The sequence below is a fragment of the Acartia tonsa genome, chromosome 8 (assembly GCF_053477335.1).
Source record: "Acartia tonsa isolate MP-2025a chromosome 8, ASM5347733v1, whole genome shotgun sequence".
Lineage (NCBI taxonomy): Eukaryota > Metazoa > Arthropoda > Copepoda > Calanoida > Acartiidae > Acartia > Acartia tonsa.
Genome location: NC_137267.1, coordinates 48,840,520 through 48,861,860, shown reverse-complemented (window position 1 = coordinate 48,861,860; position 21,341 = coordinate 48,840,520). Strand labels below are relative to the sequence as shown.

Sequence of the window (21,341 nt, the reverse complement as noted above, 5' to 3'; positions counted from 1 at the left end):
GTATTATTCTTTTGAATACTATTAATAAATTAGGCTTTATTTGTAAAAATGTAGTGGGCATTTTATGAAAAAGGCGTTTTTTGAGATAGGCGTTTTCTGAGATGGGCGTTTTCTGAGATGGGCGTTTTTTGAGATAGGCGTTTTCTGAGATGGGCGTTTTTAGAGATAGGCGTTTTTTGAGATGACCCAGGAAAAGATAGGATAAATTGGGTGGATTGGGGGAACCATTATTTTAGCCAGCTCCAAGTTAACATTATTAGTGTACATAATGGTGTAAAATTAAAGTAAAAATAAATCCATTATTTTAAGAATCTTGTCTTTCTTTCAGTAAGGAAGAAAATACATAATGTACTATTCAATTCATCCTTATACCAAAGTAACAGGATGTTTGATTGTGTGTCTGTATCTGTGTGTCTGTACCGAAGGATCTCGCTAACTGCTGAACCGATCGGGTTCTCCTTAACAGAGTATATTCTCATAGGTCCAGGGAAGGTTTATAACTATTTTGGGGGAGGGTTCCACCACCCTCCCAAGATAAATCACAATAAAATCGAAAAAAATTGAACATTTAACAGCTGATTGACCATAGAAAATTATTTCTCAAATTAGATGATTAAAATTAAAAAAAACATTCAAATGCCACTAGAGGCCTCTAGGGGCGTAACCGCTAGTTTAGAAATAATGTACTATATCTTTAAACGTTAAGATTTTAGGTTTTACCTGAAGTTTAATTTTACATACCAAAACAAAGGTATAAAATCCTATATTATTGTTTAAAGCATCTGTGGAAAAAATTATTAACATTAAATTAAGATTTATGCTGATATTCAAATCCATAAATAATGGATCTTGGACAAAGTAGCTTCGGACAAAGTAGCTTCAGGACAAAGTAGCCTCCTAAGAAAAGTAGCCTCCACTGTTAATAAAGGTCATGGCCACAGCGCTCGGCCCCCTGGTCTGCCTAGCCGCGGGCGCTCGGCCACCTAGCCTATAACCTAACCTAACCTAACCTAACCAAAAAGTTGTAAAAACATTATTAAAGCTTGTAAAAACAATATTAAAAATTGTAAAAATCTATAAACCACTTTTTGCAAAATCCTCGAAATTCTAAACCACCTATGTATTATCAGTTGATGATATTTTTCTTAAATAAATGTTCTGAGGCTAACATAGGTTAGGTTATAGGCTAGGGGGCCGAGCGCCCGCGGCTAGGCAGGCCAGGGGGCCGAGCGCTGCGGCCATATTGGAGACTATTTTTCTTAGGAAGCTACTTTTCTTAAGTAAATGTCCTGAAGCTACTTTGTCCTGAAGCTACTTTGTCCGAAGCTACTTTGTCCAAAGCTACTTTGTCTGAAGCTACTTTGTCCAAGATCCTAAATAATAATATAAAGATACTAATAATAAAGATATCTAATCATGCACTACAGGAAAGAAGGAGGTGACATTTAAATGTTATTACACTAGTCTCCAAAGTCTTATTATAACGTTTTCTTATGCGTTGACTTAATAACCTTAGAGGCTTTTATTGAATTTGACTGGTTGGTTCATTTAGTTGAGTGTTCAAACTACTAATTGCAATCCATAGCAGGGGTAATTTTGTGTATCATCATTAGGGATGTACCTCAATTTATCGGCCATTGTCTTATCCTTTTAGAAATCTGGGAAGGAATTCAATAAAATGAAACCTTATCTGAAAGAGGCTAGGGACGAAGCCACATTATATGAATGATATTAAGATATTAGGTATGACATATTCTAATGAAGCAACCAAACTTTATAAACTTTCAAGTAGATAGTCTAATTACAAAGAGATCTAGACTGATAAGACAATGGCCGATAAATTGATGTACATCCCCAATTAACTCTTCTGTATTTTACAATTAGTTGTTGAAACGTTTTGACACTCAACTAAGTGAACCAAACTAGGAAAATTCAACAAAAGTCCCCAAAGTTTTTAAGCCAACAAATAAGAGAGATTTTAATAAAACTTTGGGAACTAGTTTAATAAACAAACCAATGTCCCCTCCCTGCCTGCCAGAGTCTAGTTAAATGAGATACATGTATTCTATAAAATACTTTATATGTTTAGCCGACGAAACATTAATCTTAGGTTTAGACCCTTTCAAGGAGCCCTAATTCTAGGAATCAGAAACCTTAAGTGGCTATCTAAAACTTTGTCTAAAAAATGTATTACATAAAAAACCAGTAATATTATCGTTATGTTATAAAACAATGGCCACTTTTAATTTAATTGTTATAGATAATATAATTTACTAGCGGCTTCGCCCATAGCCTCTAGGGGCTTGGGCCCCAAGAGGTTTAATAGAACCAAATTTTCGTATTTTAGATTTTTAAAAAAAATGTAAAACAAAATTTGTTGGGGGGGGGTTTATTTTTTTTTGGGGGGGGTATTTTTCATTTTTTAAGGGGGGTATTTTTCATTTTTAAGGGGGTTGGGGGTGTCCCACCCCCCACGAAAATAGTTTTAAACCTTCCCGGGACCTATGAGAAGCCACCCTGTAAAGGAGAACCCGATCAGTTCAGCGGTTAGCGAGATCCTTCGCTACAAACAAACAGACAGACAGACAAACAAATAGACAGACATCGTTCTACTTTGTGTTATAGATAGCTAATTGCATACGAATGAAATGCAAAAAAAGAAAGGGGGCAATGGACTGTTTATGAAATTATGTAGTATTATAATAACGTCGTTTTCAAATTCGTTGGCTTAACAACTTATTGAATTTTGATTGGTTGGTTAAATAAGTTTTAACCACAATCAGTAATCTTTAGGAGGGGTAATCTTGTGTAAAAAAAATCTGGTGGGAATGTTGATCAATTGATCGGCCATTGTCTTATCCCTTTATATCCCTATTGTGTACGTGTGTATGTTTGTGAATATTTGTGTGTATGTTTTTGTATGTTTGTTTGTGTGTGTGTGTGTGTGTGTGTGTGTGTGTGTATGAGTATGAGTGAGTGAGTGTGTGTGTGTATGCATGTGTCTGTGTCTGTGTGCCTAATGAAGTAGATAAATTCTGTAAACTTGGTAGGAAGAAAAAACTTTCCAAGGTGTTAGTCCCAAGAAAAAGAAATTACATGGTTCAATAGTCTTTTCATAGTAGTGTATCACTTGCAAGAACAATAATATCCATATGTACTACAGAGAAAAAAGAAATTACATGGTCCAATAGTCTTTTCATAGTGTTGTATCACTTGCAAGAACAATAATATCCATATGTACCACAGAGAAAGAATAAATTACATGGTCCAATAGTCTTTTCATAGTGGTGTATCACTTGCAAGAACAATAATATCCATATGTACCACAGAGAAAAAAGAAATTACATGGTCCAATAGTCTTTTCATAGGGGTGTATCACTTGCAAGAACAATAATATCCATATGTACTACAGAGAAAAAAGAAATTACATGGTCCAATAGTCTTTTCAAAGTGTTGTATCACTTGCAAGAACAATAATATCCATATGTACTACAGAGAAAAAAGAAATTACATGGTCCAATAGTCTTTTCAAAGTGTTGTATCACTTGCAAGAACAATAATATCCATATGTACTACAGAGAAAAAAGAAATTACATGGTCCAATAGTCTTTTCAAAGTGTTGTATCACTTGCAAGAACAATAATATCCATATGTACTACAGAGAAAAAAGAAATTACATGGTCCAATAGTCTTTTCAAAGTGTTGTATCACTTGCAAGAACAATAATATCCATATGTACTACAGAGAAAAAAGAAATTACATGGTCCAATAGTCTTTTCATAGTGGTGTATCACTTGCAAGAACAATAGTATCCATATGTACTACAGAGAAAAAAGAAATTACATGGTCCAATAGTCTTTTTATAGTGGTGTATCACTTGCAAGAACATTAATATCCATATGTACTACAGAGAAAAAAGAAATTACATAGTTCAATAGTCTTTTCATAGTGTTGTATCACTTGCAAGAACATTAATATCCATATGTACCACAGAGAAAAAAGAAATTACATAGTTCAATAGTCTTTTCATAGTGGTGTATCACTTGCAAGAACATTAATGTGCATTAGTAGTGAAACAATAACCATCTAACAAAATCAATAAAGTGTGTTTTTTATAAAACTATGTAGCTTTTGGCATGTAGTATCAATCTAAAAGTAATTTAAGCATTTTATATGCAAAATGTTTAATCCAACAGGAAATGAAAATGATTAAAAAACATCATTGTATTAAATGTTAAGACCAGCTGTTTTATTCATGTTTCTACGCAGGCGAACTCTAGCGGCCCTTTCAATATATTCTTTTGTATTTTTTGACAATTTCTCTTGGAAGGGAGGTTGTACCCTCCCCCAAATATTAATAAACCTTCCCAGGACCTATTATAAACTACATTGTAGAGGAGAACCATATCGGTTCAGCAGTTAGAGAGATCCTTCAGTACCAAGTTGTTTTTATAAGGATAAAAAAATTTGATACTAAGAAATCAAATCAATTCTTGCTGTTTAAGTACCGTTATATATGTATTGACGTTAGAAACAGCATATATGTAGACAAATGAATACTTGATAACATAAAAGTTCTGATTATTTTTCTGATAAATAATTACTAGATAAGCAAATTGTATTAGTGCATCAGGATGTATATCCGTTTTTTTATGTATATCACCATGAAAATAATGCAGTAGGAACTTATCTGTTAAAAATATTTGAAATTTCTCCATGGAATGCTATACGTATTGGTGCAAAAAATGGGGACAAATTTCAAATTGTTTTGGCGTGTGACGTCATACCCCCATCTCTTTTCTAGGGGGTTTCTTTCCTTTTTCCCTTTTCTTTCCCCTCACTTGTGATGTAAATAAACAGCCCCGTCAAATCAATTTAAAAATTGTCCCCATTTTTTGCACCAATACGTACAGCATCCTCCATGGAAATTTTAGGTCTTATATAAAGTGTTATGTTTATTTTTCTATTTGCATGTTTTTGCTCGATTCTAAACCTTATTTTTTAGTTTTTTTTACATCTTCATTTTTTTCATTAAAAAAGACATTTAATCTAATATACTCTATTGTAAATGATGTAAATACTTATTTTTGTAACTCAACTATTCAATTACCGAAAACATCCCTTGCATAAAAATCTTTGCTCATAAAAAAATCAATGAAAGATGGGACAATGGGCTATTTTTTTACTAGTCCCCAAAGTTTTGTAATAGAGTTTCCTTATTTGTTACCTTGACAACTTTTTGGACTTGAGAGATTTTTGATTGGTTGGCTCATTCAGTTGAGTGTTCAAGAGTTTTAACCACTAGAAAACATTATTACAATACTATGAAGACTAGTGTAATAAACAGCCCATTATTTTCTCTATCTCGGATTGATCTTAATAAATAATATTTGTTTGATGCGCTAATCTCTCAAGGTTACCTGACAAACTTACAAAACTAAAACACACACACACCTACGGACAAGTAATCTAAAAATTGTTTTTAATTGTGGAAAATAGAAACATTTTCTCTATAAAGTTCCTATTATATAAAGTAATAAGCTTTATTTTCTCTGTAACGAAGGATCTCACTAATCGCTGAACCGATTTAGTTCTCCTTTTAAAGGAATCTTCAAATATGTCCCAGGATGGTTTTAGGCTATTTTATTTCCGGATTTTTTGTCTTGGGATAGTTTTAGGCCATTTTTGCCATTTCCTAGCTTTTGAAATACAGAGCCCCTAGAGGCTAGGGGCGAAGCCGCTAAGTTTCTCTATAAAGTATAAAAAATTACTTTACTGTTAGAGTCCAAAGTACACTAATTGAGTTCTTAATAGTAGGATAAGATTCATATAAATATTTTGTGTAATTCCCTTCCTCCCTGACAAATACACCCTGATACGCTCATCAGAGAGAGAAAGGGGACAATGGACTGCTTATTACCCAAGTCCCCAAAGTTTTATGATAATATTTTCTTATTCTTTGGCTCAAAAACTTTGGGGACTTTTAATGATTTTTGATTGGTTGGAACATTAAATTGAATGTCTATAGGTTTCAACCCCTAATTGTTATCTACAGAAGGGGTAATTAAATTTATTAAATTTGGGGATCAATTTATCGGCCATTGTCTTATCCCTTTAGATCCCTGACTAATACACCTTGATACACCCATAGTTAACATTGTTTTTATCTTTTGTCATAATGCAGATATATATTTGTAAAGAATGTCCAGGGAGAGAAAGGTAAACTAATATACATTAAGAGATATAAGTTTTCCGGAATTGTAATGTAGGGAGTAGATTTGAAATCTGCATCAAATTTTAAGGATTTTTTATAAAATTCGTTTTTTGTATAATTCTTTATCTAAAAGCGGAAATACAAATTAAGTTAATTAATTTTGGCATCTGTGATTGGTGGATTTAAAAAATCTGCGCTCTGATTGGATGGCGTACATCATTCAACCAATTAGAGCGCAGGTGGTTTAAAATCCACCTATCCTATTGGTCAAAATTAATTAACTTAAAATGTATTTTCGCTTTTAGATAAAGAATTTTACAAAAAACGAATTTTATAAAAAAAATCCTTAAAATTTGATGCAGATTTCAAATCTACTCCCTACATTAAAATTCCGGAAAACTTATATCTCTTAATATACATCCCCAATGAAATATACAAATTACTCCTTATGTAGATTTCACTTAGTGGTTGGAACTTTTGGACTCGCAACTTAATGACCTAAACAATCAAATTCATTCAAAGTCCTCAAAGTTATTTAGCCATTGAATAAGAAACTTTGAGGACAAGTGTAATAAACAGCTCAATGTCCCCTCACTCCCTGAGAATGTCAGTGTGCATACATTTGAGTCAGGTATGTATAATTATCACCTGAGCTGGATCTTTAAATCATTTTAGTGGTGAGCCAGATCGGGGTGAGCCAACTTTCCACCATGAGAGCACAGCATTTTATGAAATGCCGCGCTGTGATTGGCTAAAATTCGGCTCACCCCGATCTGGCTCACCACTTATATGATTTAAAGATCCAGCTCTGATAAATCATCCAAAAGGTTTTTATGTTCTCTATAAAATGCAACTCAGCGGTAATATTGTTGATAGGATCAATTTATGGACCATTGTCTTAACCCTCCGATCCTTGGTTTGTACGATTTAAGCGTGTGTGAAAGCTTCACGAGCAGTGTACTTCTTGAACAAGCAAGATGTAACATATGTTACTAGCGGCTACGCCCCTAGAGGCCTCTAGGGCACTTGTGGAGGAGAGAGTCGAATTTAATAACCCAATTTCTTATTTTAGATTTTAACAGGAAAAGTAAAAACTAATTTTTTGGGGGTGACGAAATTTTTTTTTCAAAAATTTTTTTTTTCGGGGGGGGATTTTTAATTATTTTGGGGGGTTGGGGGTATCCCACCCCCCAAGAAAATAGTTATAAACCTTCCCGGGACCTATGAGAAGCTACCCTGTTAAGGAGATCCCGATCGGTTCAGCAGTTAGCGAGATCCTTTACTACAAACATACAGACAAACAAACATTCTGTTACTTTATTATAAGGATTAATTAACCTTAGCAGACAGGTGCAAGGCTAGTAATGGATGAACGGAAACTTTATTCATAATAGAGTAGCGCTACTAAAATAATAATTTTATTTTTTGTTGTGTTGTTGGAATGGCAAAATAAAGGTATGTAAATATGTAATGTGTGGTTTGTTAGTTACTGCTTACATCTTGCGGATCTAGTGCAGTTCACGATTAAATGTTCCTAGTGACGATTTTCTCTAAAAACAGCTGACAGTCAAATTGTGGAACGTAAAGATTATGCCCGCACAAAATTTAACCGACAAAAGAAGTCCTACAAATAATCTCTAATAGCCATTACTAAATAATTCACAGTTATATCGCAGTGCTCATAAATGCGCAAAAAAATTATTTCACTTTTTTCTTTCTTCAGTTAACCTTTCCCTGTGCGTTATTAGATCTAGGGGAGCGGGCGGAAGTTGCACTTTTTAAAAACAAAAATTAAATGAACTCATTTAAATAAAGAATTACAGCTCTTAGATTCGACATGGCAGTTGCTTTAAAAAGGTACAATATGGAACTGTGAAGAAACGGCGGCGGAACCATAAAAATTCCCTTATACTTTCATTTGATACTTGTTTATCTCAGATGATTGAGAGCTGTCTAATTTGGCGGGTAACATCAATCTTCGGCGGGAGCGGCGGTTCCCGGGAAGGTTTACAAATATTTTGGGGTAAGGTATTACTACCCTTTCAAGAGAAATTGCAAACAAACATAACTAATCCCATCAAGCGGCCGAGAAAATATTTTGGTAAACAACTGATTAAAACAAAAGCTAGATGCCTCTAGGGGCGTATCCGCTAGTATGAATTAAAACATTCGATTGAAAATAACATTGATGTCCTGCCTCAAATTGTAATCATCGTTTGGATTAGCGAACATGATATTGAAAGGTTTCAGGTCTAGGTGGATGATCTTCTTACTGTGGATGAATTGTACACCTCGTACAACCTTTAAAATAGATATAATTAAAACACAGGGATCTAAAGGGATAAGGCAATGAATGATAAATTAATGTACCTCCCCAATGAGTATGCACAAAGTTACCAAAAAGTTTGGACACTCAACTTAATAAACCAAACAATCCAAATTCAATAAAGTCCCAAAATTTGATGAGCCAACGAAAAAAAATGATGTTTTAAAATTTTGGAGACTAGAGTAAAAAACGGCCCTATATACACCCGTTCATACATATATTGTACAGACATACATCTAACTACTTCAGTAATATTCTTTCAAAAAAATTATATTAAAATCAAAATAGAAAACTTCGAGAGAATCAATCTTATTTGAGAAGAAAAATAAAAAATAAACTATTGATATCTTTGATTGTAGTAATCGTGTTTACAGTTTTTAGAAATTTACGTTTCAGAAGAAAAACAATATTTTGTCTTTTTATAACATTTAGTTCTTGATTTTCTTTTTTTATAATTTAAAAGATTTCTTAGTCTTTTCTCTTTGGATTTGTAGCACCGCCTTCTTTTGGCTGCTAAAATCTAATACAACATAAGACCTAATTTAACAAAAGTCCTAAATGAAAAAAACTAATATGACGCACACAAAACCTAATGGAACAAAAGACGCCCAATAATAAATCTGTAATACAAAGTAGAACGATGTATGCCTGTTTGTTTGTTTGTTCCGAAGATCTCGCTAACCACTGAACCGATCGGGTTCTCCTTAACAGGGTAGCTTCTCATAGGTCCCGAGAAGGTTTATAACTATTATCTTCGACTCCCCCTTCCACAAGTGCCCCTAAAGGCCTCTAAGGGCGTAGCTGCTAGTACCTAATAAACTAATTTAAATAGAACTATTTACTTTCTACATTTTTTTTGTATTAGGGATTGTATTATCAAGAAAACTGGTAATAGTCACTTATCACATCGAATTGTAGACAGCTTTCCGCAGATATTAGCATAAAAAAGATTGGTTCTAATCTAATTAATTCTTTTTACCTGTCTAATAAATATTTGGCATTTTCTTTCAGTCAGAGTAAAATCATCACTTGCAGTCCTAAAAATATGAAAATATTAATTTAAAATTTTCTTCGCCAAGAAATATGAATTTTTAACTCTTACAGATCGGGCCCCAATTCCAACCTTAATAGATCGGGGGCGGCTCCTGTTACAGATAGAGACGTTAAATTTTTTTCTGGTGGTCCATGTGTATTTTTAGAGAAAATTACTTTTTCTAGTCATAGCAGTCAGACCGCTCCTTAGCTGCTTTTTAGCGGCCAGCTGCTAAATATTAAAACAGCTGTAGAGCGGCCAATTTTAAAGCTAGGATAACCAAATTTTAGGACTAACTTTTATTTTTCATAACAAAGACAAGAAAGGCAACTACGACGACCTTTCCCAAAAAACCTCCTTTCAAAACGCGGCATCCGTTGTATATAATATACGATAGTTACCTATCTGCGTTTCCTCATTAAACAATCTGTATTGGGACGGTTGTCTGGTGACAGTACAATTCGTAAAAGATCTCGTAGTAAGAAACACCCACCATTGGACATCTATGTATTCCATCCCTTCCATCCATCACATTTTCAACATTTTACTTTTACTTTTAGTTTTTATAAGTAAAACGTTAAAAAATTTGGATACAGAAGCGGTTTCTCTATGGAGGGTCAAGGCACACTCCCTCAAAATAGTTATAAACCTTTCATAGACTAATAAATGAAATCAATGGCCGATAAATTAATATACATCCTCGATGAATCCCCTGTAGATTACAAATAGTGGTTGAAACGTTTGGACACTTAACTAAATGAACCAACCGATCAAAATTCAAGGTTGTTGAGCCAACAAATAAGAAAACGTTACTATAAAACTTTGGGCACTAGTGTAACAAACATTTCAATTTCCCCTTCCTCCCTGAAGCACAATATACTTATTAATTTGTGTAATTGTTATCTATTTGAAATAGTTGGGCTGGAATTAAAAGTCTAATACTTTAATCTTAATTGGATGCCATGTTACAACGTAATATATATGTATAGTTTAAATCATAACTTCTACAGTATAATATTTTTATTGGTACGTAACATGATGTCTGTCTGTCCTTGTCTGTTTATCAGTCTATATGTCTGTCAATTCTTCTGTCTATAAGTATGTATGTATGTCTATCTGTCTGTATGTCTGTTTATTAGTCTACATATATGTCTGTCAATATGTCTGTCTATCAGTATATCAGCCCATGTGTCTGTCTATCTGTCTGTCCTTCTGTCTATCCTTCTGTCTGTCTGTCTGTCTATAAGTCTGTATGTCTGTCTTTCAGTCTATGTGTCTGTCTGTCTATCTGTATATCAGTCTGTGTGTCTGTCGATCTGTCTGTCCTTCTGTCTATCCTTCTTTCTGTCTGTCTATAAGTCTGTATGTCTGTCTTTCAGTCTCTATTTCTGTCCGTCTATCTGTATATCAGTCTGTGTGTCTGTCTATCTGTCTGTCTGTCTTTCAGTCCATGTGTCTGTCTGTCTATCTGTATATCAGTATGTGTGTCTGTCTATATGTCTGTCTGTATATCAGTCTGTGTGTCTGTCTATCTGTCTGTCCTTCTGTTTATCCTTCTGTCTATCCTTCTGTCTGTCTGTCTATAAGTCTGTATGTCTGTCTTTCAGTCTATGTGTCTGTCTGTCTATCTGTATATTAGTCTGTGTGTCTGTCTATCTGTCTGTCTGTCTTTCAGTCTATGTGTCTGTCTATCTGTCTGTCTGTCTTTCAGTCCATGTGTCTGTCTGTCTATCTGTATATCAGTCTGTGTGTCTGTCTATCTGTCTGTCTGTATATCAGTCTGTGTGTCTGTCTATCTGTCTGTCCTTCTGTTTATCCTTCTGTCTGTCTGTCTATAAGTCTGTATGTCTGTCTTTCAGTCTATGTGTCTGTCTGTCTATCTGTATATCAGTCTGTGTGTCTGTCTATCTGTCTGTCCTTCTGTCTATCCTTCTGTCTGTCTGTCTATAAGTCTGTATGTCTGTCTTTCAGTCTATGTGTCTGTCAGTCTATCTGTATATCAGTCTGTGTGTCTGTCTATCTGTCTGTCCTTCTGTCTATCCTTCTGTCTATCCTTCTTTCTGGCTGTCTATAAGTCTGTATGTCTGTCTTTCAGTCTCTATGTCTGTCTATCTGTCTGTATGTCTGTCTATCTGTCTGCGTGTCTGTCTATCTGTCTGTATGTATGTCTGTCTATATGTCTGCCCCACTAACTTATGTTACAATTAAGATTCTTAACGATAAGCCATTCTTGAAGAAAACAACCTTACAGTTACCACCCCTTTTTGGACGTCCTTGCCATTAATTGTCAGGAAGGAAGGGGACAATCAATGGGCTGTTAACTAAACTAGTCCCCAAAGTTATGATAACCTTTTTTTATTTGTTGGCTTAACAACTGTGGGGACTCTTAATGAATTTTCTTTGGTTGTTTCATTAAGATGACTTTTCGAACGTTTTACAGTAGGGGTAATATTATGTATCATCAATGGTGGTGTACATCAATTTATTCCTTTAGACCCATGCTAGAAAATTCCATGAATATTTTACCAGATGTAGTTAAGACCAACTGTTGGTATGCATAATTTTGAATTATTGCAATACTTTTATTCAACTACCTTGCATAGAAAACAAGGATTACAACATCCATAAAAAGCGAAGCACTGAAACGGTAGGACAAACGGACATTAACACTTGTATAGTGTCAGAACTGAATAATCAGAATATAAATGTATAAGAGTCGAACCAAAATTGTAAGTAAATTTGTTGAAAAACTGCTGGATACAGGATAATGTTTATGGACATACTTAAATTTTTAGAAATTGATTATAGAGTTGCTTCGCTTATAACATTATACTTTGTTGTCCCAGAAATTAATATACTAAAAATCAGATCAATCTGATTATTAGATCACATTTGTTGTTAAAAAAGTAAAAAAATCGACATGTTAAAATGGACGTACGGACATTCTGGTAATGATTATAGAGCTGCTACGCTTTCTAAATCGTAGCTACTACTAAAGGAATCACCATGCAAAGTTTGAAATCGATAGGACAATTCTAACATGCCTAAATTGACGAAAAAAAGCTATCCGTTACGGGCGTACGGACGGACCGACCCTAATTATAAAAAAGCTTTGCTTTTAAAAATGCCAGGGTTATGGTTATGGGTAAATAGATAAAAGATATATATTCCATATGGCTTTGAAATTGATTAATATCCGCTGGATTAGAATCGGTTCTCAGCAATACTGAAATCATGTATAGCATCGTAAAGCAGATAATTTTCCACGAATATTGAAACAAAATTATAAAATCAATACAATTAAAAACAGTTTTTATAGCCTGGTGTAAATCTTATTTAACATTCAAGTAATAATATACCCAATGACAAATTCGACTGGTTTACTGTTTCGTTTATTTTAAAACAAAAAAGAAAGAGGCATGTGCAAAAAATATCAATTTTATCTGCAAGTAGAATTTTGGTGCAAAATGTAATAAAATACACTCTCACTAGTACCCCACATGCATGCAGCACAATTTTTTTAAGCGAAGCTTTTATAATTCACTTTGTTTATCCGTGCGCCAGTCAGCCAGTCAGTAACGCTATGGGGGAAACGTGATTTTTCGGCTCCTATTCAAGTTAGACTGATGCAATTTTTAGGGATTAAATATTTTCATATTCTACATACTTCAACTATGTTTCATCAAGATTTGCCCAGTAACAGGGGTGCTAGATCATTAGAGTTAAACACTTGAGGAAGAAGGGTTTAAATAACTGTATCTCCCCATCATAATGTCCTTGTGCCGTCTCTCAATTGAGTAATTAAACATCAACCAATGATGTAGGGGCTATTAACACAGCAAAGTAGGAGAAAAAAGGTCATTGAAAAAGGAAGGGAGGTAGTTATCTGTTATTATACATCTATACTATAGATCTGTTGCTAGATCGATTCTTATATTTTAAAGTATTTGTAATTTCTGTAAAATTGTCTATAATTAAAGCATGGTATCCGTAATATTAGTGGAGCTTCGTTTTTATGAATGTTGTCATCTCTGTTATTTTAGAAACAAAGAGAAATATAGGAAAGGTAATATTTTGTTCATTTTCAAGGTTATTCTTGTTTTTTACAATCAGCAGAGATCTAAAGGGATAAGACATTGGCCGGTAAATTGTCGGGAATCCCTAACTATGATTCATGAAATTACTCCTTCTGTAGATTACAATTATTGAATCAAACGTTTGGACACTCAACTTGATGAATAAACCAATCAAATTCAATAAAAGTCTCCAAAGTTTTTAATCCAAGGAATAAGAAAACAGATATAACAAAACTAGTGTGACTACTACTAGTGTTATAAACAGCCAAATTTCCCTGCCCTCCCCGACAACTAGAACATTCGCCCTAGCCTAGAGTAGATTCTCATTTGATCATTGTTATGAAAAGAAAATTATATTTTTCCGAAAGGGAGTTTCTACTCAGACTTACATATATTAGGGGTGTTGATAATAAACGTCAAATGAGGGGCGTAAATGGGTATTTACCCCCCTTAAAAACCCTTAACCAATAGAACCCCTCATTTAAAACCCTCATAAAAATTTTTGAAACTAGGTTACCCCCTCATACGTTTGAAACACCTCATTTTACCCCCCTCAAAATACCTGGAAGGGATTTAATCAAAAGAAAAAATTCAAAGTAGAAAGCATTTTTGTCTGTAGCTTTACCGATATGGTTCTATTTTTCAGTGAAGCTTCAGAGAAGGCTTACAACTATTTAGCGAAGGGCATATCCTCTTAAAAATCTTACCTAAAAAATACAATATCAAAAAATTACTTTTACTTTTTAAAACGAAAATTATAGAAGCTTTTCCGAATTACGTCATATTGGAATAATGGACTATTACAATATGACGTCATTTTTTTTATAGGCACTATAAAGAGTTTCTAATTAAAAATAAGAGCGGCCGGTCTATTTCCTTGCTTGCCCCCACCATTAGTGCCTTATTAGGCTTCTAGGGGCGTAACCACTAGAAGTTGTATAACATGAAAATTATAAGCAAAATTCAACTTTTATAAAACTAAACAATTTTTGAAATTTAAAATTTTCTTGGAATTTTAATAAAAGTTTCCAATCAATAGGAAATAACATGAAAAGAAAGTTATAATAGGTATTTATCCCATCGTATTATAGTCAACTTTCCGCGGATATTAAAATGAAAAATTCTAAGAATAAAACTAGTTTTGTTAGCCTTAAGTGGCCGAAGACCCGAGCTAAGAAAACTGGTACTAATTTTATGATTTTATTTTAATTTTCGTGAAAATTTGTCTGTAATACGATGCTGGTACATGATTCTAATCCAGCGGATATTAATCAGTTTGGAAGCCAGACTGGAAAAGCTTATTATTCGCTTTAAATATTTAAAATTAATTCTTTTCTATTCATTGAGAAATGAAACGATTAAAACTGTTAAATAGACAAGCAGGATTCATTTACATTTTTCTTTATTCATTAATTTACATTGAACCTAGTAAAAAAGTCTGACTCTGGTTATGACGTAAAAAAATTGGCCAATGAGAGGCCACTATAAATTTTACCATTGGTCAATTACAGTGTATACTGGCCTCTCATTGGCTAATTTTTGTCAGAGTCAGCTACTTTTACTAGGTTCTTTACATTCCTTTTGTATCAATTCATCAGTTTATTTATTTTTGTTACATATACATATTTTTAAGCTCTGTAAAATGGGGATACATTTAAAAAAAATTTGGCCGAAGTATACCGAATGAATTATTCATTAACCCCTCCGCTTTTAAATAAATAGATTAAAAATAAGGGGGGAGTTTTGTCATTGCGAAGGGTTATAAACTTCGGGGCATTACCTGCGCTGACCTAACCATACTAATTATTATCCAATATAACCTAACCTAATCTTATCAAAAATAACAAATACACAAAAACAACAGTTATCTTATACTTTTAATTTATTGAGAAAAAAAACAAGGAGCAAGAGGTTTTTGTGCTTAACAAGGCACTGTGAGGGACCCCCCCCCCAAAAAAAAAAAAAAAAAAAAAAAAAAAAAAAAACATTTACCTCGTTACCAGATCACCACCGGAAAGAAACTCAGTGACTAGAACTGAATTCAGTGTGGACTCGTACAACCCAATCAGTTGGACTATCATAGCAGACTAAAATAATAATAAAGGAAAATATATTATACTAGCGGCTACGCCCCTAGAGGCCTCTAGGCGCACTTGAGGAGGGGGTAAGTCGAATTTGATAACCCAATTTCTTATTTTAGATTTTAAAAGAAAAAGAAAGATTTTTTTGTGTGGGGGGGGTATTTTTCATTTTTGGGGGGGTTGCGGGTGTTCCACCACCCAAGAAAATAGTTATAAACCTTCCTGGGACCTATGAGAAGCTACCCTGTTAAGGAGAACCCGATCGGTTCAGCGGTTAGCGAGATCCTTCGGTACACAAACAGACAAACATCCTGTTACTTTAGTATTAGGATATTCAAATCCAATGTATTAAACTGCAGGGATCTAAAGGAATAAGACAATGGCCGATAGATTGATTTATTTTCATAATGAAAATTAACAAAATTACCCGTTATGTAGATCACAATTAGTGGTTGAACCAAGCAATTTAAGTTTTATAATGGTCCCCAAAGTTAATAGTCCAAACGAAAAAGAAAATGTTAATATAAAACTTTGAGAACTAGTGTAAAAAACAGTCCAATGTCCCCTCCCTTCCAAATATTTACCTGTATTAACTTTCTAAGAATTGCCGCTTCTTGTCGAACCTGACTTTTCTCCTGTCGAAGGTATTTGGCAGCTGCAACCTCGCCTGTCTCTTTGTCTCTAAAAAAAAAGTAAAATTTGCAGAGATCTAACGGGATAAGACAATAGCCGTTAAATTAATGTGCTTCCCGAATGATGATAAACGATATTACTACTTCTTAAGATTATATTGAGTGGTAGAAACGTTTGGACAATCAACTAAATGAATAAAAAAAATTCAATAAAAGTCCCCAATGTTAAGCCAACTAATAAGAAAACATTATTACATAATTTTTGGAACTGGTGTAATACACAACTCATTGTCCCATAACTCCTTAAAAATTCGGCACTTTTTGACAAAAATAAATGGCTAAAAAATATAAACGAATATCCTATGATAAAAAGTAATCAAAAGTCTGAAGCTAAAGATCTTGGGAATTGCTGGCCCGTATGGTTGTAAGCTTTATAAATATCTTGACAGTGGTTTTAGGCTATTTTACTAACTTTCTCTATCAACCCTTGAGGCTATGGGCGTATTAACTAGTACATTTCAAAGCAAGAACACTCTTGAGCAAATAGCAGGACAGAATGCAGATTTTTGTGGTTTGACTTCAAAACAACATTTGAGAGTTAAAATCAGAAATCTAACAGTGATTTTGAATATCTATATATTTATGAAACGGGAGGATGACTAACTTTATTTTAATTAAAAAATCTAATCTGTCATTTTCTCTGTAAAGATTTTTCCAAAAATTACATTTTGAAACAATAATGTATCACAATGGTGCTCAAAATTTTACTATTTAATGTCTTATTTAGGAATAAATCAGCCAAAAACAAGTATTACTTCAGTTTATTTATCAGCGCCTAGAGACCTCTCAAGGCACTTGAGGTGGTGGAGGGTTGAATTCGACCTACCGCATTTAAATTTTATTTTGTAAAAAGTAAAATCACCCCTTTTTTAGGAGGGTGGCCAGGGGGGTGCCGGATACACCACCCAAAATAGTTATAAACTTTCCCAGGACCTTTGAGAAGCTAAATTATTAAGGTGAATCATATCGGCTTAGCGGTTAGCAAGATCCTTCGGTAAATACACAGACACAGATCCTAATACAATTATAAAAGGATTTACAAAGAATACAAATATGAAACTTACTTGATATAATGAACACTCCCAAAAGTTCCCGAACCAATCAGACAAATTCTCTCATACTTCAGCTTGTACTCATCATACGGCCTATAAACAGAATAATATTATAGGTTGACAAGTTTAAACACTAACAAAAGTTCCTGACCCAATTAGACAAATTCTCTCATACTTCAGCTTGTACTCATCATACGGCCTATAAACAGAATAATATTATAGGTTGACAAGTTTAAACACTAACAAAAGTTCCCGAACCAATCAGACAAATTCTCTCATACTTCAGCTTGTGTGGTATCCGCCTAGGGTAAATGGCAGACACCAGAGTTCAAAATGACTACGGCAGTGTGAACAGACGTGGACACCTATACTATAGAGAAGCTACGCTTCTCTAGCAATCACTAAATAACAAACAGCATCTATTCAGTTGTTCCTTTATTGAAGGTCTAAGGATTACTAAAGTTATATACAACAAACACACAGTTATAGAATCTCGACGACAAAGATTTTTTTATCCAATCTTGACAAGTGAGGTATTTTTGGAAAGAGGAATATATATAGAAAACGCCTATGAAAATTAGAAAATCCGCAGAAATCATATTTGCAAGTTATTTGCAAAAATCTGCAATGTTAATTTGCAAAATTAAATTCATGCCTTAAATGACTTATTTAAAAAGAAATCTTTTTATGAAATGTGTTTATCTATAAGTTTAGAACATAATTAAGGCAAAAAAAATTTTTTTAGTGTTACTTTTTTCACCTTATATATGAAAAAAGCAGTTTCTCACATTTTATGATAAAAAAGGTATAGGAACAAAAAAATATGTTTTTTCTTGATGTAAACACAATGATTGGCATAAAATCTATCATCCTAAATGTAAAAATCAGATATAGAATCCTTTTTAGAGCAAAAATAGTGCAAAAAGTAACCAAGACATTTTTGCAAAGTATGAAAATCTGAAGAAAATAGTTCTTTTTGATTTTTAATTACATATCAGATAAATGTATATAAAATTAGTGATCAAAAACTATAAAACAAGTTATAACTTTTTCAATCCTATCATTGATTAAAATGCACTTTTAGGTTTACTTATTACCAAAGTAGCACATAAAAACTCTTTTTATTAAGTTATTAAACAAAATAAATTCAAATCAACAATTAGGCGTTTTTTATAATGCAGTAGACCATTTTGTAGTTGGTTTTTTGGCATTTATTTTGTTTAATTACATCATAAAAAGAGTTTTTATGCACTACTTCGGTAATTCTTAAAACTAAAAGTGCAATTTAATCAATGACAGTGTTGAAAAAACTTATAACATGTTTTATAGTTTTTAATCACTAATTTTATATACATTTATCTGATATGTATATCAAAAGCAAAAAGAACTATTTTCTTCAGATTTTCATACTTTGTAAAAATGTCTTGGTTACTTTTTGCACTATATAAGCTCTAAAAAGGATTCTATATCTGATTTTTACATTTAGGATGATAGATTTTATGCCAATTATTGTGTTTACATCAAGAAAAATCATATTTTTTGTTCCTATACCTTTTTTTTATCATAAAATGTGAGAAACTGCTTTTTTCATATATAAGGTGAAAAAAGTAACACTAAAGAAATTTTTTTTGCCCTAAGTATGTTCTAAACTTATAAATAAACACATTTCATAAAAAGATTTTTTCTAAATAAGTCATTTAAGGCATGAAATTAATTTTGCAAATTAGCATTGCAGATTTTCGCAAATAACTTGCAAATATGATTTCTGCGGATTTTCTAATTTTCATAGGCGTTTTCTATATATATTCCTCTTTCCAAAAATACCTCACTTGTCAAGATTGGATAAAAAAATCTTTGTCGTTGAGATTCCATAACTGTGAACAATAGCTACACAGATAGGAATAAATAATCATAAATAAAAGCAATATAATACATATACAATAGTCAGTTTGGGCAATAATGATCCCCCATCCCTGGGAAGGGTGGGGGGAATTAACAATGCAGCTTAACCATAATAAGGCTGTCAGATTCAATCATTAATTCTAGGCATAGGGAGGGGGTCGGCAGACCCCTTCCCCAGGACTCGGGGGAGGGCCTTTGGCCCTTCCCCGAACCCCGGTCAGGGGTGCCATAGGCATGGCTCACGGTTGCCGAATACCACACTTGTACTCATCATACGGCCTATAAACAAAACAATATCATAAGGCCTAAAAATAGAATAATGTATTATAATGGCAGTTAAGAAATACGACTTGGGAAGCGTAGCAATTATTTAATCGTTACCAGAAAGTCTATTCGTCCATTTAAAACATTCGGATTCTTTATTACTTTTTCGGCAAAAACTAATAATGATTCCAATGGCAACAAGGTACAATATTATTAGCAAAGGATCTCATTAATCAAATCCTAAAAAGGAAAGAATGTCCTTACTGTATCCTGTATTTCCGCAATTTCGCAATAAATCTATGTACAATTTTGTTTAGACTTAAAAATTAATGTTCTGCTTATAACGTTCCCACACAAAAAAATCTATGAACTTAGGTTGCAATTGCCTATTCATTTATTCAATTATTTTTGCCAGAATGAATGAATATGCTAGTGCTATGAAAAGGGATAAGACAATGACTAATAAATCAATGTACATCCCCAAATTTATTCTTTCATTCATTTTTGCATGAAGAATGAATGATTATGCTAGTGCTATGAAATCAGAGTTTGTGTTGTGTAAAAAAAAGGATTGCGCTGATATGAGCCAAATCAGGGTCGTCAAATGTTTTTTGAAAAAAACTGAATAAAAATATTTTTTTTTAGTATGGCTTCAAGACTTACTGAAAAATCATGTATAGCAGATGATTTTTCACGAATATAGAAACAAAAATCATGAAATTAATACCAGTTTTGTTAGGCAAGGCTTTAGGCATCTCCTGTCTTAATATTTCTTATTTTAATATCCGTGGAAAACAGTCAATAATATTTCAATAAATTTCATAACTATTTTTTGCAAATTTGGCAACTGTGAAATTTTGCAATATCCCACACAACACACTAACACACATGTGCATCCACATCTCAAATAAACCACACACACTCACACCTACACACACAGACACATACACATACACATACACACACACACACACACACACACCTACACACACAGACACACACACACACACACACACACACCTACAAACACACACACACTTGCACATACACACACACACACACATACACTCACCCAGTTTAATTATATGTTGATGGTTAATGGAAAGAGTAAATTAAGTTTGGTATGCAGAATATCTACATAAACAACCTACACGTACTCAATAAAACACCAGGGAGGAAGGGGACATTGGGCTGTTTATTACACTAGTCCCCAAAGTTTGGTATGCACAATATCTAGATAAACAACCTACACGTACTCAATAAAAACCCAGGGAGGGAGGGGACATTGGACTGTTTATTACACAAAGTTTGGTATGCAGAATATCTAGATAAACAACCTACACATACTCACTAAAAAACCAGGGAGGGAGGGGACATTGGACTGGTTATTACACTAGTCCCCAAAGTATGGTATGCACAATATCTAGATAAACAACCTACACATACTCACTAGGGAGGGAGGGGACACACTAGTCCCCAAAGTTTGGTATGCACAATATCTAGGTAAACAACCTACACGTACTCACCAGGGAGGGAGGGGACATTGGACTGTTTATTACACTAGTCCCCAAAGTTTGGTATGCACACATAATATCTACATAAACAACCTACACGTACTCAATAAATCACCAGGGAGGGAGGGGACATTGGGCTGTTTATTACACTAGTCCCCAAAGTTTTAAAATACAGTTTTTTATTCGT

The 21,341-nt window shown here is 33.5% G+C and overlaps 1 protein-coding gene across 3 annotated transcripts in view; it reads right to left on the bottom strand.

The window, feature by feature from the left end:
- Nucleotides 1–21,341, bottom strand: part of LOC145327179 (ribosomal protein S6 kinase alpha-2-like) — a 156,063-nt gene that overhangs the window by 19,193 nt on the left and 115,529 nt on the right. For all 3 annotated transcript variants that reach the window (XM_080170749.1, XM_080170750.1, XM_080170751.1), the window contains exons 15-19: nt 17,487–17,567; nt 16,315–16,411; nt 15,642–15,736; nt 9,520–9,577; nt 8,412–8,515 (exon numbers count right to left, since the gene is read on the bottom strand). In XM_080170749.1, the coding sequence (XP_080026875.1) occupies nt 8,412–8,515; nt 9,520–9,577; nt 15,642–15,736; nt 16,315–16,411; nt 17,487–17,567 (435 nt within the window). The remainder of the gene's footprint in view (nt 1–8,411; nt 8,516–9,519; nt 9,578–15,641; nt 15,737–16,314; nt 16,412–17,486; nt 17,568–21,341) is intronic.